Source organism: Lepidochelys kempii, chromosome 26 (genome assembly GCF_965140285.1).
Source record: "Lepidochelys kempii isolate rLepKem1 chromosome 26, rLepKem1.hap1, whole genome shotgun sequence".
Taxonomy (NCBI): Eukaryota; Metazoa; Chordata; order Testudines; family Cheloniidae; genus Lepidochelys; species Lepidochelys kempii.
In genome coordinates this window covers 1,702,035-1,728,030 of record NC_136405.1, presented here as the reverse complement: position 1 = coordinate 1,728,030, position 25,996 = coordinate 1,702,035, and the positions used below count along the sequence as shown (strand labels likewise).

Sequence of the window (25,996 nt, the reverse complement as noted above, 5' to 3'; positions counted from 1 at the left end):
GGCCAGCCAAGGATTTTTAATTGCAGTGTAGACATACACTGGGCCTCCAGCCCACACCACTGCACTGCTTATAACTTTTCCTTCTTGCTGTCACCTCCCAGATTCCTTCACTGTCCTGCCTTTTCCTACCACTCCCTTTTCTGGGCTCCAGGTCCTTCCCTTTAGCCCTGAGCCTCCAGCAGGACTGGCTGGCAGTCTCCCCCTGACTCAAACAGTTGCATGCCTGCCTGTTGTCTGAGAACCAGGTGACCCACAGACCATCACTGGCCACCCATCAGCTAGGAGGCGAATAACTACACGTAGGTGGGGATGAGCCCAGCTCCCTCCAGGAAGCCACCCACCTTGTCACACAGTCCTCGAGGTTAGACTCTTCAGAATGGCTCAGCACCCACAACTGGGACCCGATTTTCAAAAGAACTCTGTGTGAGTTCTGGAAGCTGAGATCTTCTGAATCTATCCCTGACCAATGTCTCCTGTCTCCCTAGTCTATATGTTGTCTAGCTAGACTGTAAGATCTTTGGGACAGGGAGTTTGTTTCTGTATCTGTCAGCAAAATGCTGAACAAACTGCTGATGCTTTACAAAAAGTAAGGATAAAAATTTATACCACACAGTGGTTCTCCTAAAGATTCCTTAGGCACCTATCATCATGGTATGTGATTGCCAATGGAGGACAGTTAATGTTAGTTCTCGTTAAACAGCACCCAGATATTGCCATAAGCCACCCCAGTGTCTTATGGGTGTCATGGTTCTTTTCCTGACTCTTGCGCCATTATTAGAAACAATTATTAGAAATAATTATTAGAAACAGAAATATATGACACTGAGCTGGTTCTGGTAGCGCATGGAATATTTGTAAGAAATGAAAAACGACTCCAGTTTCAAGGGCTTTTAGCTGTTCGTTATAAACTCCAAAGCCCTGCCATTTTCATGGAAAATTTTGTTCCGGTGTACAGGGTTTTGGTTTGTTTTTTCAAAAAAGCAAATCTGGGCTCATTTTCCAATTTTCCATTGAAATTGGGCTGCTTTTCAAGCAAAGCAGGGCCTCTTTCCAAGTGAACATGGTGACTATTGGCCTGTTTTCCAAGAAAATAAAGGCTTTTGCCTCAAAAATATCCCAGAAGTTTGGTTTTGAGTGTGCAAACTGCCATTTCCTTGAAATTGGAGGAACAAGAGGGTGAAAATTCTCATCCAGAATTCTGCAAAATAAAATTGTGAGGGCATGTGGCTTTTATTTCCAAGCAAGATGGCCACCCCAGGAGCTGGCGGAGAGCTGCTACGTCCAATTAAACTTGTTCTGCAAAAGACAGGTTTCACCGTTAATTTCTGGGTTTGAATGTGTCTTCCCCTGAGAACAGCTGGAGTGTTGGACTGGGTAAGTGGGACCAGGTGACCTCAAAGAAGGTGCATTTGGGGACCTACACAAATTGATCTTTTCCCTTCAAACACAACTTTTCAATGTTAAGTTTAGCTGAAGACGTAGCTCTGACTGTCGGTTCAATATCCTTGGTTATTTCCTTCCCAGGACAGCTGAGCAGAGGGGACTCTTGCTGAGTATCCAGGTCCATCTGCCTCCCTGAGCCAGACTGTTGCACATCTCTTTGCACTAGCAGTGTGTTAATTTCAGTGCTGAGCAGGGGGTTATTCTTGCTGTTGTAGCATCTCAGAAGATTTTGATCAAGTGGGCCATAAAGCGGGGCTGCAGCAGGGAGAATACCGTGGTACTTTACTGTTGTCCAAGTTTAAAGCACAGTCCTGAAATGAAACCCTTCATAAAGAGATAGGAATGGCCAGTGAGTGTCATCTTCACCATCCGGAGTGTGTTTCCCCTGCATAACTCCGGACTCTATGAAACCCTGGAGTCAGCCCTCGCTCCCAGTGCAGTCCTTTTGAAACTGCCAGCAGTGAACTAAGTGGGAAAGCAGAGATGGAGTGTGCTGTCTCCAGATCTCACTGGCAGTGCTGAGCCATGGCCCCCATTCTGCCAGCAGCTGTTATAGAACGTGCTTTAAGGGGAACCTTTTGTACAGTAATTTTCTTCCTACTAAAACCATTAGAGAAACAACAGTTGAAAGCTGAGGGGCTGTTTCTACCTTAATTCCAGCAGATCCACCCTTCCCTGCACGGGCCCAGTGCTGCCCAGCTATTGGGCCATTGGAAGAGAGCTGGAAGCCCAGAACATCATCAGCTGAGAGAGGGGTTGAGAGGGCTAAATCTTTTGTTCTCTGCCTGGTGCTGGGCTGCAAGGGAGCTGAGCACCGTGAACACTGAGTACGAACAGTCTTTCCTTGTCGCTGACTTCTCAGCAGCCCCAGAGACCAGTGCAAACTGAGTGCAAATCAGAATGGTAGTAACAGTCTGAAAGTTTCTGCACGGATTCACTAGTTTCTCTATGCCAGCAAGTTCTTTGAGATAGCAACCAGTTCTGAAACCTTGCTCCTACTGCAGCCAATGAGAGGTTTGTTATAGACGGCCATATGAGTCGGACCAGCCCTAGAATGATCGGGACACAACTGTAGAGAGGAAGAAAGGTAAATACAGGAAGAGAGTCACTAACTAGATTTTTGGAGATTAAAATAGTTAAATTTGGGGGAATTGTAGGAGTGGAAGGGACCTCAAGAGGTCATCTAGTCCAGTCCCCAGCATTCGAGGCAGGACTATGTAATAACTAGATCATGCCTGACAGGTGTTTGTCTAACTTGTTCTTAAAAACCTCCAATGATGGAGATTCCACAGCCTCCCTAGGCAATTTATTCCAGTGCTTAACCCCCCTGACAGTTAGGAAGTTTTTGGTAGCATTTTACATGTTCACTTTGCACTGGTGTAAACGAATGTGTGTAAGGCAATGGGGATTCGGGCCATTCATGATTTACTCAGTTAGATGGATGCAGTTTTCATCATAGCTATGGATGGTATCGCAGCTTTTCATCAATGGGGGAGACTGCTGAGCTGTGGTTGCCAGGTCTAAGTTCTGTCCCCAGGCTGCAAGACCCACTGTAGGATCTGTGGACCTTGCTACCTGAGGAAAGGGAATGTCCATTCAGTACGTCTGAAGGTACAATCCTTCCTTTTCTTCGCAGACCTGAGAGTGGGGGCTGTTATTCACTGCAAATCCACCGCCCCCTGCAGCAGGCTCCTTTATCCGTTTAGCCTTTGTCATCATTAGTGTAAATAATTAGATACATTTCTGCTCAAACAGGAACTTTCCAGTTCACAGTCCATCTGTTCCTTCCACCTGACCCTGTAATTAAATCACCGTTTGAGGTACGTGTGACATCATAGCCCGTTGCTATGGTCCTGTGTGCTTTGCCAGGCCGGGATGCTGTGAGGAAGTTGCCTGCTTCTGCGTAAATCCAAACCTGTTCATCTGACCGGCTGTTTATAAGGGAAAGGGAAATGGCAGATCAGTGAGGGCTGGCTGGCTGGCTGGACAGCACTGGGCCTCCATGCCTGGGGAGGTGGCGCTTTTAATAAAACGGGACAGGGGTTTTAAAGTGCTACACATTGCAGAGAAAAGACGCTCACTAAAGGAGGGGGAGAGGAGGAGAGCTGTGCCACCTCCTCGCCATCAAAATCAGCCCAACTCCCTGCTTCTCCTGGCAGTGGGGAATCGCTGCCTTCTGAGCCCAGCAGTCGACTTTACGTACAACAGGCAGGCTGCAGGAACCAGGTACAGTCTGTTTGGTGAAGCTGCAACTGCCCTTTAGAAATCCTAAGGATCAGGAGGAGTTTGTTACTGAGTACTGCAGGGAATAGCACCAATGCAAAGCACCAGGCAGGGAGAGATCAATACGGGAAGGATACATAGATATTATTTCTACTCCCGTAGCATGAGTCCTACTCATGGACCCAGACTCCATCCACAGGACAAAACGACAGCCCCTGCTCCAAAGAGCTTCCAGTCTCAGTCAAGAGACAACAGCCAGATACAGCAGACAGGGGAGATGGTGAGACAATAGTGCTCAGCATGGTACATAGAACGGAGGGTTCTAACACTGAGTCTTTCCCCTGAAAGTTTTTGTTTTGTAACCACCTGTTTTTATGGATTTCAGGCACCCAGGTGCTTGAGAGATGAGCGTCTGATATAAAAACCTTGTGTTAATTCAGGAATTAAACAAATGAATCAGTGCTGTGAATCACGGCTACCAAACAGCCATCCCAGAGGACTACCCAGGTGCCCTGTGCTCCAGTCTGAGCAGGGAGTATTGCAAAGCTGCACTGCCCCAGGGTCCTGGCAAAGGCTGCACAGTTTGGTCTCTGCCTCCCTCTGGGCTGTGTGGGAAGTAAGCCCACTGTACCAGCCAGCAGCACTGCCGAGCACGGCTGTGGGGGCAGGGCCAAGGGAGCACTTGCTCCTCATCCACTTGCATGGGTTGGGGGAGTGGCAGCCCAAAGCGGGTAGCCTGCCTGAGGGAGTAAGAGGATCTTTACACCTTGTTATTTCCCCGTGAGGTTGCAGGGGCAGGCTCACTGCTGAGCCCATAGTAAGCTATCCTTGTGCAGTGTTTCCATATGCTGTTCTACCCAAGGGGAGCTGTGTTTCATTGGAGGGGGGAAGTGCTCTTTGACTACACTGGTCCTTCGTGCATCAATTTCAGTGTGTAAAGTCCTTTGGGACCCTGTATTTGTGTAATAAGATTCAAAATGTAGGGCTGGAAGGTCATCTAGTCCAGCACCTCCTGTAACCCTAGACCATCCTGACAGGTGTCTGTCTAACCTGTTCTTAAAACCTCCAATGAGGTGGATTGCACATGCCCCCTGGGTAACATGTTCCAGGGCTTAATTATCCTTGGAGTTAGAAAGTTTTCCCTAATATCTATGATTGTACTTAGCTGTGTATTGCGTGGGCGGATCCCCACTGAAAGGCCTTTGCCAGACTCTCCAGACTACACTTTGCACCCAAAATGTTCTTTCCCTATATTTGCCGTCTCATCACATTAGCAGAGTCGGGGGCAGATCCGCGTTTCGTGTAAATGGTCATAGCTCCATTGACGTTAATGAAGTGGTGCTGCCCAAAGCCAGTTTACACCAGCTATGTGCACAGGCAGGTGTTTCTGACACCCCCAGCCCAGCATCTGACGAACGGTCTGCGACTCAGTGCAGCCAATAGGGTGTGGTGGTAGGAACCACCCAGAACACAACTTCTTGTTGTTGTCAGGGTATTGCACACAACCCATTGGCAGTCAGTCTGCGTTGCTGCCTGTCCTCTGTTCAGATGCATTCACCTTTCTTGGTGGCCTCAGAAAAGGATTGGACATTTCTATGGGTATGGGAATATCCAAAGGATTATAATTAAATAACAAAGAGAGGGGAGGGGGCACCAACCCTCCGGCTTGAGGCCATGCACCATCCACAGGAAGGAATTTCCCCTGGAGCCAGGTTGTCTCATAATTCCAGGGTGTCTTGCCCTTTCTCCGCAGTCACTGTCAGAGCCTTTTACTGCTTTAGATGGACCTCATGTCTGACCCATTATGACAATTCCTATGTTCCATCAACTACTTGCCTTCCCTCAAAGCTGTCCTCACAGATGCTGCTTCCATGTAACAGCCATCACCATGGAGTAGCGGCTACTGCCACGTGGTGTGTAACTGTGGGCTGCCTTCAGCTGGGGTTGGCCATGGGTGGAACTTTGTAGGGTCAGCTTCAGGAAGTTTGGCCTCCCAGTCTCTCCAGCCAACAACACAGATTTGCCATAGCTTAGGACAACTGCTAAAACCAAAGCAAACCAAAACCCCCACTCTTCTTTCTCAGCTAAGGTCCTGGAATGTCAGAGCATGACTAATCTACAGGAGAAATCCAAAGTTTTGTCAGGCCGCGAGGAGAAATTGACAGCAAAAGTACTGGTCTGACAGGAAAAGCAAAGCCCGGCTGCATTTCAATGTGCTATTAATAATGGGCTGCTGCAGAAAGCACTTTGGCAAGTGGCAGCAGTTTTGAATTATGATGAAAACTACTGATAATAACAACCACCTGACTAAAACCCACCCCCCCAGCTCTCCTTCTTACAGACCTCTTCTGAGCTCATGTATTGCTGAGGAGGCTGGAGCTTTTGGACGGATATTTGCCAGGCCTCCTGACTGCAGGATTATTGCATCAGGGTCAGCAGCTAGGAGAGGGTCCCCAGGCTTTGCATGACTGCGGTGCTGCAGTGGCATCTTGCCAGGTGCCTAAGGGGTGCGTGTAAAATGCAATAAATAGAGCAGGTTGCAGGCAGAGCTCATGGAGCATGCGATGGGGCCTGGCCACTCAACTCAGCTGCAGCATCATAGGCTGTGACACGGAGAGCTTGATTCTTCTCCTCAGGCCGTGTCTACTGTACGGGGATGATGGCGGCACAGCTACGGGGGTATAGCTGCACCGGCATAACCCCGTAGTGTCGATGCGGCCTTCAGTGACGGAAGGGTTTTTCCATCGCTCTAGGGACACCACCTCCCCAGGTGACGGTAGCTGGGTGACAGGAGCAGTCTTCCATCCACCTAGCTGCGTCTACACTGGGGGTGAGTTCAGCATAGCCACAGTGCTGGGGGGAGGGGGTAGATTTAAGTATTAAGTGTAGACAAGGCCTCAGATAGTCATTTAGGGGTATATAAAGTGCCTCTGATTCTCCACTGCACCCCATGGAATCATTTATGCCAGTGCAAAGCCAGCAGAAAGCACTACCAGACCAGAAGGGTGGCATTTATCTTCTCTGCACTCCCTTTGAATGCGCCAGGGTGCAAAGCAGTGAAGAACCATGCCTGCAGTCTGCACTTTGGCCGTTCTGAGCTAGGGCTCCCCATAGCGCAGGTCCGTCTATCCTCTTCTCTTCCAGGATCTTTAACTTGTCTTTTCATTCACTCCCATTCCAGCCATTGTTCGGTGCGAGGGCTGTAAAAAGGAAAAGCAGAAATCTCCCTGCAACCAGTATTTATTTGTGGCTCTCACGATTCTGGAAAAGATTTATAGTAAAGGAAAGAATTTGGCAGGCAGGCATCTGTAATGAGGACTAAATGCTTTGCTGATTCTTAACAGAATGAAAACTGAAGCACTGGCAGGAAAGCGTCTGCTATGCAAGCCCGGTAACTTACTAGTTAGAAAGATTGCACCAAAAAGAGATGGAACATACAAAGACTAGCAATGGTTTTTAACTTACATTATTTACAAATAAATTTTGTGCTGTTGAAAGGTGCCAAATTGACAGTCCTGGGGTCAGTCATATCTGTCTGTCTGTCTGTCTATCTGTCATTGAGGTACTTATATGACCCCTACTAACATAGTATCTGAGTTCCTCTAATGCTCTGATATATCCATAATCCACCCGCTGGCTGGGTGAAGTTCCTAATTGGAAAGTCCTATGTAAAATTTCTATAAGCCATATTTTCAGTCTGGCTTGGCTCTTGGTCTCCGTATCATGGTATGGATGGAGGCCCTAACCTGGTCACTAGTCAACAGGGGGTTAGCTCCAGTTCACTTCCCTCTCCCCAGCACAGCTGCTTAGGAAAATCCTTGAGACTATAAGCTACTGGGGTTTCATAGGCAGGAAATTCCTGCTTGGGAGACGGAATGGGGGTAGTTTTAGGGCATGAAATATCCACCTCTGACACACCAATGTGCAGTAGAACTATGATGTGCTGTCCCAAATGCTGAGCCTTCTTGATGGTTTTCAGGAGAATTGGGCAAACTGAACATGTAAGTCAAAGCAGATCTGAGTGCAGTCCCTCATCCTCCTCGAAGAGCCCTGGGAACCTTTATTGTTTTAATAAAAAGTTTACTTACTTGGATTTTCTCTGAGGAGTCCTGAAAGCACAAGACAAGTCACAGCAGCTCCCTTCAGGCCCAAAGTTCCCCTGTGAAGCAGGAGTTAAAAGAAATTCAAGTCTTATTGAAATTTACAGTCACTCTGTTTTCTCAGTGAAGCATTTAAAGTGGGAAAGATTCCACTGCAAATCAAGGGGCTCTGGAACTAATGAGAAACATTAATAAAGTTCCCCACAATCATGCTACACCAAGGCCCCAAAGAGACAGTTTCAGAGACAGTCTAATTAAATACAACACACACACAGCTCCCAGGCTCTTGTTTTCCTTCAATACAACTGAAAAGCACTGCATACTTGGGAAGGAATTGTTTTAGTCAAAGCGAGAGATTGTCTGTTCTGAGAACCTTGACATCTGAGAGAGACAATGAAGTTCCCACAAATGAGTGAAAAAACACAGTGTGGGAAGGGGAGAATGGAACACCATGGAAGGGGCTGGGTACAGCACTCTCAGACTCAGTCTACCAAAGTTCAGTATCCAGCAGCCAGTTAGCTACTTGACCTCTGATTCCGCATCGCCCTCCACCTTGTGCAGTCATTTCCGGCTGTGCAAAGTGGGTGGGAAGGACTAACTAATTTTATTTCACACCCACTTTGCAGGGTGTAAACGACAACACAAGGTAGGAGGAGAATCAGGCCACAGGGGCTATGCAGGCATAGCTCCCTGGTGGAGGGAGACACAGTGTGTGGCAACAGAAATTCTTCTGTTGATGTAGTAATACCAAGGTTAGCTAAGTTGCCAGAATCAGCATCCCTGCATGGACACAGGTTTTTGTCAGCCCTAGGTGGGGGGATTTTTTCACACTCGCCTCTGACATTGCTGTGCCAGCATAACTTTGTAGTGTAGGTCGGGCCTCAGGTGCTTTAGCACCGTGACTGTGCAGCAAATGGAGCAGCCGTTCTGCGCTCCGCACCAGCCCCGCAGCCTCGGACATTAAACCCTGTTTGTTTCGAGACCGGGTCAGTCTGCTCCCGGCCATGTCTACGCTGCGGCACAGTGACAGCAGGGCAGCGATGCTGCTGTAGCGCCTGGCGCAGAGCTTCCTACAGTGACAGAAGGGGGCTTTAGGTGGAATGAAACAATCCGCCTCCCAGAGCAGGGTCAACAGAAGAATTCTGCTGTCGACCTAGGCACGTCGACACCAGGGTTAGGCTGGCTTAACTACAGCACTCAAGGGTGCATCCTCGCTATGCCGACCTAACTTTTAAGTCTAGGCCAGGCATCAGTTCCAACAGCGTAACTCCCCAGTAACTCCACTGCAGTCAACGGAGCGTGTCCAGATGCACGTAGCTGTATCTGAGATCAGAATCTGGCCTGGAAAGTGGGCTGGGACTCTACAGTTATTCCCCTTTCCATTTAAATCGTGCCCTGGGGAAAATGCTTTGTGCTCTGGGGACATGGGGTGTGAGTTCTCGCTGACCCAGACATTCAAATCAGAAGAATCAAAACAAAAAACCACACACTCACACTCATACACACTCACGCACACTTATTTGCTTCTGCCAGATCACAGGACAACTGTGTGAAGGAACATAAGAGCATTAGAATGGCCAAACTGGGTCAGACCAGTGATCCATCTAGCCCAGTATCTTGTCTTCAGATGGGAGAATGAACAGAATAAGGCAATTTGTAGGGTGATCCTATTCCGAGTCAGCCAGTTCCAGATTCTGGCAGTCAAAAGTTTAGGGACACTCAGAGCATGGGGTTGTAACCCTGACCTTCTTGGCTAATAGCCATTAATGGAGCTATTCTACATTAACTTATCTAATCCTTTTTTGAACCCAGTTATACTTTTGGCCATCTCAACATCCCCTGGCAATGAGTTCCACAGGTTTGACTGTGCAGTGTGTGAAGAAGTACTTCCTTCTGTTTGTTTTAAACCTGCTGCCTATTAATTTCATTGAGTGACCCCTGGTTCTTGTCTTATGGGAAGGGGTAAATAACGCTTACTTTCTCTACATCATCTATGATTTTATAGACCTCTATCATAGCCCCCTTCAGTCATCTCTCTTCCAAGCTGAAGAGTTCCAGTCTTTTTCATCTCTCCTCATAGGGAAGCGGTTCCATACCCTTAATCATTTTTGTTGCCCTTCTGTGTACTTTTTCCAATTCTAATATATCTTTTTTGGGACAGAGCAACCAGAACCACGTGCAGTATTCAAGGTGTGAGCGTACCATGTATTTATATAGTGGCATGATATTTTCTGTCTTATTGTCTATCCTTTTCCAAATGGTTCTCAACATTCTGTTCGCTTTTTTGATGCTGCACATTGAGTGGATGTTTTCAGAGAACTATCCACATGGCCTCCCAGATCTCTTTCTTGAGTGGTAACCGCTAATTTAGATCCCATCATTTTGTATGTATAGTTGGGATTATGTTTGCCAATGTGCATTACTTTGCATTTATCAACATTGAATATCTTCTGCCATTTTCTTGCCCAGTCACCCAGTTTTGTAAAATCCCTTTGGAACTCTTCACAACTTTGGACTTAACTATCTTGAATAATTTTGTATCATCTGCAAACTTTGCCACCCCTTTTTTTAGATCATTTATGAACATGTTGAACAGCACTGGTCCCAGTACAGATCCTTGGGGAACTGCACTATTTACCTCTCTGAAAACTGACTATTTATTCCTAGCTTTTGTTTCCTTTTAACCAGTTACTGATCCATGAGAGGTTCTTCCCTCTTGCCCCAGGACTGCTTACTTTGCCTAAGAGCCTATGAGGACCATAAGCTGCTTGCACCGAATGCACACATATGCCACCTGCCCACAAGGCAGGTAATCACAGAGGCTGCATTCAGTGCAATAAACTGCTGCTGGACTCTGCCTGCATTCTTCTTACTCTTGCTAGGTTTGGGGTTGTTTTTGGCCTAAGTTTACAGAATGTTTATTAGGTGTATCTGGCTGTCACGCTTCCTCTCTGAACTCCCTCACAAACTCCCCTGTTAGCTGCTCCTGTTTGCTAGCTCCTCTGGTTGCTTAGGAGCTGGCTTTTCAAACCCCTGTTCTCCCTGAGTTAGCCCCACCTCCTCGTCAAGGGAGCCTAAAGGGAACGCCACGATTGTCACCAGAGTGCTATTAAATAGTATTTTATGAGATCAGGACCAATTGCTTTGCAGTGCCCAAGCCAGGGCCCCGTCAAACCGGATATTAACCCAGCTCCCCATAACGTTAATGCCTGGAAGTTGCTTTGCAAGATATGAGAGCAGGATGGGTGGTAACGATATCCCAGGACAGCATTGCATCCAGTCTGATCAGCCTGCGTTAGGGGTTACACTGAAATGTCCCCTGAGGGCAGGTTATCCCATCATCACTACGGTGGCATTTCTTGCACCTGCCTCTGAAACAGCTGGCACTGGCCACAGTGACAGCCAGGCTACTGGACAAGATGGAGCCCTAGTCTGATCCAGTCTGGTGGTTCCTGCTGGGAAGTGGATCAGCCACAGAACAATAGCACTAAAGTCGCCATAAGTATCCTCTAACCCTTGAAGTAGGATGAAGCCCAGGCAAGCAACACCCCAAAAAATCCTTCAAGGTCATCTTCAAATGGTCAGAAGAGAATAAACACTATCAACAAGTCTGCAGAAAGCAACCTGAAGGCCTCCCTGCCAGGAACCCCAGCACACTGGTCTGAAGAGAAACCAAGCGAAGTTCGGAGGTGGAGGCTGATGGATGAGCTATTGGACTAGAGCGGCAGAGTCTCCATAAACACTGCTCCAGTCAGCCAAACTTCACCATTTCCCCTTTCAATTTCCTCCAGCGGAATTAAGACAAAATCAGTCCTGGCAGATGATTTGGTGCAACAATAACCTGCACTGGTGAGTAGGAACCTGGACTGTTTCTGTTGTTGTTAAAGGGGGGGGTTAGATAAAACCTTCCATGACTATTCTTGCTTTGATATATTTGAAATCCTCTGCATCCCCTTAACAGTTAGTCCTCTGAGGGGCAGAATGAGGTGTCTCCGCCATGTAAGTCCCATTTAAACTCTCCAAATTGGGATTAGATGGGACACAAGTAGTGTACAGGCCTTGGGATAGCCCCTCTGCACAGGGGCAAATGTTAGCTGTTTCCCTTTTCTAGACCAAATGCCCCCCCTGCCATTAGGATAAGAAGATTCCACATCAGCAAGCAAACAGTAGACACAAATGGGTCAGAGCCGGCCTGGGAATAAGAGTTCACAATTCCCATTGTGAGCACTGGCACCTGCCAATACCAGAGATAAGATTGTGCATCTGGGTTGGTGTTTGTTGTGTAGACGTGCGGGCGACGTGGCTTGCGTGGATGGCGGTTGAAGCCTGCAGTAGTTGACTGTGGGCCGAGCTCGCACAGACGCTGCTTTCAAGTGTTAGTTCCTGATTCCAGATGGCAGGAAATGGTGGGAAGTCCGCACCCTGGCTGGTCCTGAGGAAAACGCACTTCAGCTTTCGTTTGGCAGCAGCAACATTCAAACCGGCTAGAGCCGGAGAGTCACAGCAAGCCTGCGCTTATCAAGGCAAAGCCATGCTGTCAACAGGCCTGGAACGTCTGCATGTGGCTGCCTTGGGGTGAAGGCGAGAGCCAGGCTATGATGAGGAGGACATGGCCGCAGCACAGACGATAGGAAATGACATATGAAGCCATGCTTGGGGCAGCTTGTCAGTCCTGAAGCCCTTTATCCTCTGAATAAGGACAGCCAGGGCAGCAACAGTGCAAGCCCCCCTTGCACTGCTCCACTACACCAACATGAAGGGACCACCACAAGGGGTACAAGGGGAGCCCAGTGTCAATGGCCCATCCTCACCCTCTGTCAACCAGACCCCTTCTCTGGAGAGATTCGGCCAGGAAACTGCAGTGAGGCCGGGACGGGGAAGGGTTAGGGGATGATCCCCACGGCCTCAGATCCCGTCTCATCGTTTGCACTTGTGCAGAGGGTGGAAAGGTGATGTGTCACAAGGGGAGTGTTTTGTGCAGGGCAGTGGAGAATCAGGCCCATTGGCTCCAGAGCCGTGTGCAAAGGAGCCCCGGGGGACTGCAGCATAAGGCTCTCAGGTAACTTCCAAAAGGGCCTAAGTGACTCATGTGACTGAGTCCCCCTGACTTGCAGTGGGACCCAGGCACATTGCCGTCTGTCCGGGCTACTTTCCAGCGTAGATTTTCAAAGGCACAAATGGCTCTAACTGTTGTTGACTTTCAAGTGCCATTTGTGCCTTTGAAAATCAGCCCCTCCTCCCTTCCCTCGCAGCCTTGATTCCTTTTCTGAGGCCAAGAGAGCTCATTAATTTCTCCCTATCACAGTGCACTTCCCCCGCAGATGGAGAATCTGTTCCACTCACGTGCTGGCCCTGGTCCACCACTCACTTGCACCATGGCTGGCGAACAGGAGTGGCTAATGGGAGTTTTGCGAGGGAGTTTTGACGGGGAGTGTGTGTGTGTGTGGGGGGGGAGATACACTTAACATTCTTTAAATGTTAAAGCCCAAAACACCCCCTGATAAAAATAAAACAACAACAAAGGAACGAGCTTCAGGAGTATAAAAAGAATGCAGGCAGAAGTCCAGCAACAGAGTGGGGACTACCCAGTTTATTGCACCCAAGGCAGCATGTCTGATTACCTGTCCTATGCACAGGTGGTGTATGTGTGCATTCGGTGCAAGGAGCTCCTGGCCCTCAGAGACCGGGTACGGGCTTTGGAGACCAGCGTAGCTGAGCTGGAGGAGCTGAGGGAGACAGAGAGGTACCTAGATGAGACTTTCCGGGACGCAGTAGAATGGTCCCACCCCCAGTCTGACAGTCTCTGTGCTGTTGAGGAGGATGAAAGCCTCAGGGAAGGAGAACATCCAACTGGAGTAGAGGGAAATGATCCCATAGTTGGGACCCTCCTTCCAGATTATCTCGTGGTATCCTCTTGCACTGAAGATACCTCTCTGGGGGAGGGAACTCCAGTTATTAGGAAAAGACAGGTAATAATTATAGGGGATTCAATCATTAGAAACATAGATTGTCAGGCTTGATGGGGAGAACCACCTGGTGACTAGCCTGCCTGGTGCAGAGGTTGCGGATCTCTCGAGACATCTAGATAGACTTATGTGTAGTGGTGGGGAGGAGCCAGGGGTCGTGGTACGTGTAGGTACCAATGACGTAGGGAAGGATAGGAGAGAGGTCCTGGAGGCCCAATTTAGCCTACTAGGTAGGAGATTGAAGTCCAGGACCTCCATAGCAGCATGAGAATCTCTCAGAGATTCTCTGATTCTCATTCGCTACCATCTTCCTGATGGAATCGGGACTGAGTATCATATGCATGGCCAACTCTTCAATCTTCGATGTCTCCAAACAAAATCTAAGATCACGAGGCTTGGCATCACTGACCGTCCATATGCAGATGACGGTATCATTCTTGCACACAAACAGGCCGACCTGCAAAGCACCCTAAATCTTTTTGCAGATACCTATCACAACCTGGGTCTCTCTCTCAACATCGGGAAAACCAAGGTACTCTACCAGCCCTCAACTGCACAAACTACTCTTCATACTCCACAAATCACCATCAGCGGAGAACCCCTGGAAAATGTGGACCATTTCCCATACCTTAGCAGCCACCTCTCCCAAACAGCCAGCCCTGACACAGAAATTGAATACCATATCCGCTGCACCAGCATATCTTTTGGAAGACTACTCAAACAAGCCTTCAGTGATAGGGATCTACAAACAAGTACCAAGATCTTGGTTTACAAGGCAGTTGTCATCCCCACCCTTCTCTATGGGTGTGAGACCTGGGTAACCTACAGATGTCATCTCAAGTGGCTGGAGTGGTTCCAGCAGAGCTGCCTCAGGAGGATTCTCAGGATCAGCTGGGAAGCCAGACACACTAACACCAGCGTTCTCTCTGCAGCCAACATCAGCAGTACAGAAGCACAGGTCATGAAACACCAACTCTGCTGGGCTGGCCACTGTGTACATATGCCTGACACTCGCCTCCCAAAGCAAGTACTCTTCTCTCCATTAAGTAAGGGAAGAAGGGCTCGCGGAGGGCAGTGGAAGTGTTTCAAAGACATATTGAAAGTACATCTTAAAAAGGGAGGCATCAATCCAACAGACGGGGAGGACTCGGCGCGGAACAGAACACGGTGGCACCACACCATACACCAAGCCACACCTCACTTTGAGGAGAACAGACGTACTCATGAGACAGAGATGCAACAAAGGAGAAAAGAAAGGGCACAATACTCCAGCCAACAACTATGTCTTCTCCAAGATTACACATGTCACTTCTGTGGAAAAATCTGCAGGGCAAGAATTGGGCTCCTCAGCCACTTAAAAACTCACCAGTGAACCCCCTTGGCAGACATCATCCTCGCATCGAGGGATAGCCAAAGAAGAAAAAAAAGACTTAGATTTTCAGAAAGCCTTTGACAAGGTCCCTCACCAAAGGCTCTTAAGCAAAGTAAGCAGACATGGGCTAAGAGGAAAGGTTCTCTCGTGGTTTGGTAACTGATTAAAAGACAGGAAACAAAAGGTAGGAATAAATGGTCAGTTTTATAATGGAGAGAGGTAAATAGTGGGTCCCCCAGGGGTTTGTACTGGGACTAGTCCTATTCAACATATTCATAAATGATCTGGAAAAAGGGGTAAACAGTGAGGTGGCAAGATTTGCAGATATTACAAAATTTCTAAAGATAGTTAAGTCCCAGGCAGACTGTATGTGAAATCAGGGAGAATGGGATCTGTGATATCTGCACTGAAGAGGGCCTTTAGCTATGTGGCCTATTTATTCTTCCAGACATCCTTGTCCAGGAAATCAAAGCAGTACCACCTTATTCTTCCTGGCCAAAAGTTTTGACTCATCCTTGAAGACCACTCAACCACTGTATGTTTCCTGGACAAATTCTAAACCCCAAGGAAACATTTGCTAACCCTGGGCTATGTGCTTCCCTCCCCTCGGCAACTGTTATTCAATTTCCTACGGCATTAGGGTTTGAATCATTGGCAATAGTTATTAGACAGCGTTCACTGCAAGCCATAAAAAAATGTTCGAGTCCGAAGCTCATCCATAAAAGTCTATAAGGGGCCTTTATTGCAAATTTCACAGTTTTTAAATGCTGTTTGATATAAATCTTCTCCAACTAAAAACCACCACGGCAAGACGGGTTTGATTAGCCCTGTGCTATCCAGACAGCCTTTTGCAACATAAGCCACTTTGAACTCTTTCATATGCTGGGATCAAAGACGGAGGAAGGAGGGGGCATGCTCGCGAGAGGGTAGGTGACCATATGACTGTGTGGGTGTGGGGCTGCCAGACTGCCAGGGAAAAGATAGTTTTCAAACAACATGGCCTGGGCATCAGGTGTCTCTGCACATGTGCCACTCAGAGAGAAAAGACCTTTGATCAGGCCACTGAGAACTGAGCATTTCCGACAAGCCTGATGATGAATTCCAAGCTGAATGCTAGCAAGGAGAGACCCACCATAGATGCATCTTGTGTGTGGCCTTTATAGCCCATGACCAATGCACCCATCTTAGCATCAGCCTGGTACAGGGAGCCCAATGCTTTCATCTCAGGCAGGAATTCCAGACGAAACTTTGACTTTCTCGGTGTCACTTACTCAAGAGCTCAGCTCCAGCCCTTCGCCTTTTGTATTGAAAATCAAGCCCTTTAACGCTTGTTAACATCTGCACAGATGCACAGGGAAAATCGGGCCTTGTGTGTGGGAGGGGCAATGAAATGACCTCCCTGGAGACGTTCCAGTCTCTAATTCTAATATAGATATTCACGTTTCCAGCAAAGCTTGCAGCCAGAACATGAGCAAATTGCAGATTTAGCTGCTACAGCAGGAGGTGCAGCCAGTCCACAAACTGCTTCTTAGCTCCCTGTATCATTAATCGGCAGCATCAGGCTGAGCCTACAATGAAAATCTTAGCACCCCTGTTGGCCTAGCACCATTGCTGCTTCGCCAGTCATAGCAACGGGCAAGTACTGGTGCATTCGTTCTACTCTGTCTCCCACTCCCTGGACTCGTACGCTTGCTAAGTCTTGTCTTTGGCACTGTAAGCACCTTGGGGCAGACACTGTCATTTATCATATGTTTGTACAGCACCTAGCACAGTTGGGCTCCAACCAGGTTGATTTCTAGGAGCTGTCGTAACATGAGTGATGATAAGTATAGTGTAGACCAGCCACTAGTGTTCTCACCAGCACAGGAGATTAGACGGCATGGTGGCCCCGCTTCATTAACTGAAGGTCTGCATTTTAAAAAATGCCAGCACCAAAGTGTGAGTGAATGAGTTGTGTGAAGTAAATGTTCACGTACACAAGCCCACATGCACAATGGGCATTTTGCAACAAGAAATTGTGCTCACACAAAAATGCCAGGGCACTTTCAAAAATGTAGGCACATCTACGACATGAGATGTGACTACATAGCCCTGACAAAGGCTCCCTCACCCAGGATGGCGTATCAGTGTTTAGGTATTATGGACTGTTCTTTTAGAGTGGAATCTCGCAGCTCAAGAGTTGTGACTGCTGTATGGCAGGTGGGCCCTGGCTCGATCCCAGCTGAATGAGAGAGGAGACCCAGGTGGGGAGTTCCCAATATGGAAAATGAAGACCTAGTATGAAAAAGGTTGAGGACTGTTGTGTTAGAGACTCATTGTTGTTCCAGTGGAAGTTGCTACTTCGTATTATACAGTGCTTCAGAATGAGAGGGGGGACTTTCCGCCGGTTTGCCTGTTACGGGGATGCATAGCTGGGAAAAGATGCCACCCATAAGGTTGAATCAGCCTTTCGTTGACAAGATAACAGTTATTCTGGCTCAAGCCCCGCTGTTCGGTTAGGGAGAAAGCATATCGTAGGATATTTATGTCCCCAGAGAAGACTCAAACAATTGACTTGTCCATCATTCCAGAATGATGTGTACTAGGAGGCAGTCCAAAGGAAGAGCAGGTACCAGAGTAGTGCATGTCACAAATCAAACACTTTTTCTTGGTAACATGTGATGGGATCCCCAGGGTACAACCTGAGACTGTGGGACCACTGTGCCCCTTAACTCTCCACCCTGGGTTGTCTCTCACAAAGCTTTCCTAGAGACAAGCATCAAACTCCTCCAGGTGCTATTATCACTCAGCCACCAGCAGGCAGAGACACACCCGACTGAGCTGCATGAATGCTCTCTAAGCCACTCATGAACTGTACAGAGGGAAACACCAGCAAATCCCCCCAGTCCCCAGCTGTGCACCCCAGAAACATTCCATTTTACACTGCTCACCCCACTGGATGTTGCAGGTAGGTTACAGTTCTTATACAAGGCTGAACTTCCTTCTCAGCCTGGGACCAGTCTCCTTAGTTCAAAGTCTTTGTCTTCCCAGCCTTCAGCGTAGGTGGGGGAGGAGAGACATGGTCTCCTGGTGCCACTATCCCTTATTTTATACTCTCTATTCATGTCCTAGGGAAGATACTGGCCCAGTCATGTCCTGGTGGGCCTTGCTGAGTCACAGAATAGAGCAATCTTCATTGTGTGATGCTTGCGTAGCTTTCGTACAGAATTGTAAATCTCTTGTTTAACATTCCCCTGCTGGTCAATTGCTTGTGATGGCCTATTAATGCCCATTTGGGTGTGGGTCACCTCCTTTGTTGTCACTGGAGAGCTAGCAGTGGGTGTCTTCCAGACTCACAACATATTTCAATAACAACCATCTAGCAAAATCTCATCCCTTCATACATGCTAATGATATCCATGTTTTGACAGAACAATGAGTTTCTGCAGATCATGACGTTTCCTATGGTACCTTGCCAGGCACGCTTTGTATGAAACATCACAACCATATGCCAGTGATGAATATGGGGGTTGCAGGGCACTATTTTGAGGTATGGCATGCCACATCATGGAAATCCTAAATGCTAGCACCTCCCTACCTCTCAACTCCTGAAATCCGAATCAAGCTGCTGGGAAATGCTCCAGGTGAATTTGCAGCATGTTTCAATCGCCACCTGAGCCCCATTGTCCCCTTCTTCTGAGCAGCAGAATTACATTTTAATTAAACATCTAATGTATTTGAAATAAAAAGCAATGATCTTCCTTTACCCTCCCTGTGTCACATGGGTGGTGCTTTGATGGCCAATGGGATATGAGTGCAGGGGTATCAGTAGAGTTCCTAATGGGGCAGCTGCCCCGTTGACTGTATCAGAGGCAGCACAGACTAATGGATAGTCAGAAAACCTTGGTTCTGTTCCCAGCTTTGGCTACTGAGCTGCTGTGAGAACTTGGAGAAGTCCCTTTCCCGCCCTGGGCCTGCTTCCCATTTTGTGAAAGGTGGGTAGTGATGCTGACTTTCCATTGCACAGTGTTTTGATATCTGGGGATACAAAGAGCTAGAGAAGCCAAGGGCGGAGTTCAGGGTTGATGTGATATAACTTCCCTAGCAGCCACCCCAGGTCAGCACTGAGAGCCATGCCAGGGCAACAGAGCAGAAGCTTGTAAGGAAGATGCTCCTTCCCTGTTACTGTGTGGCTAACCCGTCCCCTGGGCTGTCATTCTAGCTCCACTGATCATCAAGACATACATTTTAAAGAAGGAAATAATCACCCAGAGTTTAATGAAGATCATTTACCCAGTGCCTCGTATCCCCCAGCCACTTCCACATATGAATTACCGTAAACCACCTGACATGCATTCCTGCTACGTGTGGCCAAATGGCTCTTGTGCGGGATGAATAGCAAATGAGATGCACAGGCACTAAATAATAAATGCAGCCGGATCTGATCATTTATAGGCCCCCCGTGGTGGTTGCTCCCTGAACTCCTGTGGGGCTGAGCAGGAACAGCAGATGAAATTCCTCCCTGTGCAGGTGGCTGGTGCAAGGCTGTTACACCCTCAGGGGCAGGGGACCTTCAGAGCAAAAAGAACCTGATTTCCCAGCAGCTCAGCCAGCAAAGGCAAAACACAGCCACGTGATACAGGGATTCCCTGCAGCCGGGCTCTGCTCAGCACTGACCAGAGCAGGAACTGGGCACAGCTCCTGATGCTGAGAGTTTGTCTGCGCGCCGCCCCTGGTGACAGAGCAACCAAGGGGTGGCTCTCATTTACCCCACTGCCAGCGGGTCTGTATGGACCCTGTGCCACTAGTACAGCGATTTCTTAAACTCTGGTCAGGACCCCAAAGTGGGTCACAACCCCATTTTAATGGGGTCACCAGGTCTGACGTTAGACTTGCTGGAACCCAGGGCTGAAGCCTGAGCCCCAGGGCCTCAGGCGTAGGGTTGCCAACTTTCTAATCACACAAAATGGAAGACCCTGGCCCCGCCCCTTCCCTGAGGCCCCACCCCATGCTCACTACATTCCCCCTCCCTCTGTGGCTCACTCTCATAGACTCATAGACTTTAAGGTCAGAAGGGACCATTATGATCGTCTAATCTGACCTCCTGCACAAGGCAGGCCACAGAATCTCACCCACCCACTCCTGTAACAAACCCCTGACCTATGTCTGAGTTACTGAAGTCCTCAAATCATGGTTTAAAGACTTCAAGGTGCAGAGAATCCTCCAGAAAGTAACCTGTGCCCCATTCTGCAGAGGAAGGCAAAAAACTCCCAGGGCCTCTGCCAATCTGCCCTGGGAGAAAATTCCTTCCTGATCCCAAATATGGCGATCAGCTAAACCTTGAGCATGTGGGCAAGACTCACCAACCAGACACCCAGGAAAGAATTCTCTGTAGTAACTCAAATCCTATCCCATCTAACATCCCATCGCGCATATTTACCGCTAATAGTCAAAGATCAATTAATTGCCAAAAATTAGGCGATCCCATCATACCATCCCCTCCATAAACTTATCAAGCTTAGTCTTGAAGCCAGATAGGTCTTTTGCCTTAACTGCTCCCCTTGGAAGGCTGTTCCAGAACTTCACTCCTCTGATGGTTAGAAACCTTCGTCTAATTTCAAGTCTAAACTTTCTGATGGCCAGTTTATATCCATTTGTTCTTGTATCCACATTGGTACCGAGCTTAAATAATTCCTCTCCCTCCGTGGTATTTATCCCTCTGATATATTTATAGACAGCAATCGTATCTCCCCTCAGCCTTCTTTTCCCCACCCTCACTCACTTTTACTGGGCTGGGGCAGGGAGTTGGGGTGCAAGAGGAGGTATGGGCTCTGGCTTGGGGTGCGGGCTCTGGGGTGGGGCTGGGGATGAGGGGTTTGGGGTGCAGAAGGGGGCTCCGGGTTTGGGGGGCTCAGGGATGGGGCAGGGGGTTGGGGTTCAGAGTTGGGGCACGGGCTTACTTCGGGCGGCTCCTGGTCAGCAGCGCAATGGGGCTAAGGCAGGTTTCCTACCTGTCCTAGCTCTGTGCTGTGCTCTGGAAGCAGCCAGTAGGTTTGGGTCCTAGACAGGGGGGCCAGGAGGCTCCGCATGCTGCTGTCACCCACAGGCACCACACACGCCCCCCCCCAAGCTCCCATTGGCCGCGGTTCCCCCTTTGCAGTCCAAAGGGACCAGATCTCAACAGAGATTCCCACCCTGAACATATGTGCTGTGATGTTGCGAATATATTTAATGCAAGATTCAAGTCCCTTTGCAATAATACTTCCAGCTCATCGGCCCAAGTGCAGAGACCCCTAATTGAAATATATCGCACTCCAGGGCTTCTGAGGCACCTCTGAGCATTGCGTGAGAGCTTGTCTGACTTTCCTAATGAGAGTCCCATTTTCTGACGTCAGCCCACATGAGGACAGCCTCGCTGCACTCCCAGATATTTGTGGCATCTGATCAGTAACAGGGCCACTTGCTTTCATTTCACTTGAAATGAAAATTATTTACCGCAAAATATAAATAAGAACAGTAATAGGAATAAATGCACAGATGATGCATATTCAGCTTAAAAGCAAATGCTCTCTGACTGCAAACACCCACAAGAGGAGGTGAAGTCCTCACACACAAACTTCTTTAGTGATGGGGACAGCTGTAACTACAGATAAGGGCAAGTTAATGGCAGTGGAAGTGTTGACACCAGCCACCCGCAGGGGTCAGGAAGACATTTTCCCCCCACCAACGAACTCTGGGTGGGTTTTTTACTCTCCTTCCTCTGAAGCCCCAGTGATGGTCGTGGCTGGAGATGGGACACTGGACAGGGTGGGCAGGGCTCTAAGGGGGCACCCAGCATTGTCTCTCTCAGGTGCTTGGCTGGTTCTTGCTCACATGCTCAGGGTTTCACTGATCGCCGTAAACAGGGTCTGGGAGGAATTTCCCCCCAAAGTAGTTTGGCAGGGAGCTTGAGTTTATTTTGCCAGCCTCTGCACTATGTGGGGTTGGGGTCACTTGCCAGGGTTATTGGGCTGTATCACATTTAATCAGTCCCCTACCATTGCGGAGTGGGTACACCAGGCACTGGTATGGTGCACCGCTGTCCTTCCTGCTCTCTGTCTGTGGCATCCAGTCTCGTCCCCTGTGGGCTGTAACACCTCAGTCTCATTTTGACAGGTTTCAGAGGAGCAGCCGTGTTAGTCTGTATTCGCAAAAAGAAAAGGAGGACTTGTGGCACCTTAGAGACTAACCCATTTATTTGACCATAAGCTTTCGTGAGCTACAGCTCACTTCATCGGTTATTGTGCGGGTGCTGGGTAGTGCTGGTGGCCCATGGTGAACAGGTCAGACCAGGTGATCTGCTGGTCCCTGCTGGCCTTAAACTCTGTGACAAATGGCCCACCCAGTGAGCCGCAGCTCTGCTGCAGCAGAACCCAGGGGCGAGGTTTCCGTGGCCCATTCACTCCTTGTGCTCTCCAGTGGGGCTCAGCAAGGGGCCCAGCTGGGACGGTTTTTGTGATGTGCGCTAGTTACTGCAATAAGACCCCCACACACGCTGATTTCACCTAACAGTGCAGGGAGGGAGCATTGCTTTACCTGGCACCTTCCCACACTCTCCTGTTGTTTGCTTTTCCGGCTGTCACCCTGATCTCCCACCCATGGGCCAAATTCAGATTCTCCCACCCTAGGAAACTTGGGTCCAGATTTGCTGATGCCAGTGGGGTTGCATCCGCTCAGACCAGGTCTGAATTTGGCTAAATCAGCCCAGATCCAGACACACTGCTTATGGCATCATTTACATCAGCTCCCCCCACCTCGAGGAGGCCAACAATTAGATGGGACTAAAAAAGCTTTTAAAGGGGAGTCAAAACAAAATAGAAGGCAGAAGAAAAAACCCACCTATTATAAAAAGCTTTTGACAGCTCCCTTTAATATTGTGTGTGGATGAAGTTCATGCTATAGGATTAGAGCTCGTCGACATTTCTGGTTCAAAAAATGTTTGTGGTGAAAATGGTGCTTTTTTGTGTTGTTGTCAGAATAGAAATTCCTATGGGAAATGTCTCTGTGATTTTTAGGGGGCAGAGAGGGGGTTTGTAAAAAAACAAAAAAAATTGGGGTTTGGATATTTTTCAGTTTCAGCCACAAGAAAACTGGTTTCTTGCTCAAAAACTCAAATCTTGTGAAGAAAATTTTCTGCAAAAAGTAAAACTATCATTTTCATCAACCTTTGTCATGGGAACCAAAAACATTTTCCAAATGGTTCCATCCAGAACAAGGGGATTATCCAAGCTGGTGCTCTACCCACTACATCAGCAGTTCTCAATTTGTGCGTCGTGACCCCATTTTAATGGGGTCTCGGGGCTGGTGTTAGACTTGCTGGGGCCCGGGGCCAAAGCCAAGCCCCATTGCATAGGGCCGAAGTCCGAGGGCTTCAGCCCTGGTCGGCGGGGCTCAGGTTACAGGCCCCCCGCCTGGCTCTGAAGCCATTGGGTTTTGACCTTGTCCCCCCTTCCGCCCCGGCCAGGGCTTTGGCCCCCACCCCACCCCCGCTCAGGGCAGCCGGGTTGGGCAGGCTCAGGTTTCAGTCCCAGCTCCTGGGGTGGTGTAGTAATTGTTGTTGGCAGAAGGGGGTCACAGAGCAATGAATCACTGTCTACATGTCTTATTGATTGATTGCCCCACTTCTATTTCGCATCCCTTGCAAATGCAATTACTAGGCAACCAGTCCTGGAGAGTTCGTAGGTGGCACCCACGCTGTCGCAGTGAGCCAGGACTTTTAGCCTTCTCTAAGGCTGAGACTGGAACTGCCTCCTAGACCAGTTGCTAGGTGCAACGAGGGATAATGTGTGTTGCATTTCCCCTGGGGACCAGCGCAGTCCCGCTACCTTTCTGATGCCTCTCATTTGAGCCAGCCTCAAAAGCAAATGTTTGGAAGTTCTTACACGCTCAGGGCACCTGCATGGGTGATAAAAGCTTGTGCAGCGTCACAAGCCAGAACCATCGGAAAGAAGGGTTGGCACCGCTGAGCAGGGCAGCCCAGGAGAGCTAGGGTTTCATGAATTCAAGATCTGCTGCTGGCCTTAAACTGTTTGGCTCCAGAAGCTCTTTGCAAAAACCAGAAAATTGTCCACTCGTTGCAAAGATTTAAAAGTGGGACCAGGGGTGATTCTGTTGTGCCAGAGAAGCAGTTGCCTGGAGAAGCAGAGACTTTGTGTTTTTGGAGAAAAGAAGAACCCAGATTCATTTAATTTAATTTGAAGCTGCAGCTGCTGATGCCTCAGACTCACTGATGATCTTTCTAATTGTGACCAACTAGCCTCAAACAACAGCCATTTGGCACAACCATCTTTAAAGCTTCATGAGCTAATAGAGAATTCTTAGCGTGAGAGAAAAATTGGATCTGCTCAAAGTGAAAAGGAGTTCATAGGATACCTCCAATCTACTGCTATTTCAAAGCACAGCAGATCAAAGCTCACTAACAAACTAAGAGTTAATCCACAGCAGGCTAGTATGAGGTAGATCCACATCCATCACCCAGGTTGCTACAAACTAACATTTGTACAGACAGGCCCTAAATATTGGTAGTATTTCAGTAAAGCCAACCATTTTGGGGACCAAATTGTGCTTGGTGTTGTACAGACACTTAGTGAGAAACCATCTCTAGCCAAAAACTTTGACATTTAAATAGACAAGACAGACAAAGAGTTGGGGAGGGGAAACTGAGGCACAGAGAGGGACCGTGCCCTAGGTTATACAGCAGGTCAATGGCAGAGCTGGGAATAGAATGTAGGTATTCTGACTCACACTCTAATGTCCTATCCCCTGGACCACTGACCCTCCTAGTCTAATGCAGCTTCCTTCCTCCCACCCATGGCATATATAGCCCCGCAGCACAATGGGGCCTTGATCTGAATGGAAGCCTCTTGGTGCTGCCATAATTCTTGTAATAATAAGCTGATAATGACTGACACGTACCGGTGGTTGATGGCTGTTCATTTCCTGTGTGAAATAAGTGTAATGGCCGCATGCCAAGCCCCCGAAGCCAAGACACTCCTATCACAGTTCAGATTAGAAAGAAGGCGCTCAGTTTTAAAAGTGAAAGAATTAACCACTTGAAAAATTTACGAAGGGCTCCGTGATAGATTCTCCATCACTGGCAATTTTCAGACCGAGATCGGTTGTTTTTTAAAGCTCTGCTCCTGTTCAAACAGGAATGAACTCAGGGAAGCCCAATGGCCTGTGTTGTACAGGAGGTCAGACTAACTGATCCCAATAGTTCCTCCTGGCCTTTGAATCTATGAATCTCAGAATCCACTCCGCTGCCAGTAGGCTCAGCAGAGAAGACAGAGAATGAACAGGTGCTGGAAAGTAACTCTGCCTTATCAGATCTGAATGCTCAAAAACCAGAAGTCAGGCCTCCAAAAAACCACGAGATTCTAAATGTGATAATAAATGTTGAGTTGTTTTTATTTGCCTTCTGATTTTCGAGCATTAGGTTACCTCGGGTCATGTTTACAAGCATTTTTTATTTGTTTATTTCATTTGTTTTTAATTTTTAATTTTTAATTATTTTTGTTTTATAATTTATTTATTTGATGTTTATTTTTGCTTTGTTTTTATTTGCCTTCTGATTTTCAAGCATTAGTTTGCCCTGGATTACATTTTCAGGCATTTTTCAGCATACACAAGGGCTAGAATATTAATTTTCTTTCAAATTGATAGCTGAGATTGTCAAGCAATCACACAAGTCCAGGAGCTGGGGCTTCAAGGAAAACCTGACAATTGAGAGACTCACCATAAAATGACCAACAATGCTGTGTTTCCCCTAGAGAGCCGGCCCCTCCAGGTCAGGGTAGGGAATGACAATGGCTGGGTGAGATTCTCTGAGCTGTGCTCTGCAGCAGATCAGATTAGACCGTCACAATGGTTCCGTC

General features: G+C 48.2%; 1 protein-coding gene across 2 annotated transcripts in view; it reads left to right on the top strand.

Moving 5' to 3' along the window:
* Positions 1-3,419: 3,419 nt before the first annotated feature.
* Positions 3,420-25,996, top strand: part of TACC1 (transforming acidic coiled-coil containing protein 1) — a 151,183-nt gene continuing 128,606 nt past the window's right edge. For both annotated transcript variants that reach the window (XM_073324732.2, XM_073324730.2), the window contains exon 1: positions 3,420-3,669. In XM_073324732.2, the coding sequence (XP_073180833.1) occupies positions 3,446-3,669 (224 nt within the window). In that variant the 5' untranslated portion in view covers positions 3,420-3,445. The remainder of the gene's footprint in view (positions 3,670-25,996) is intronic.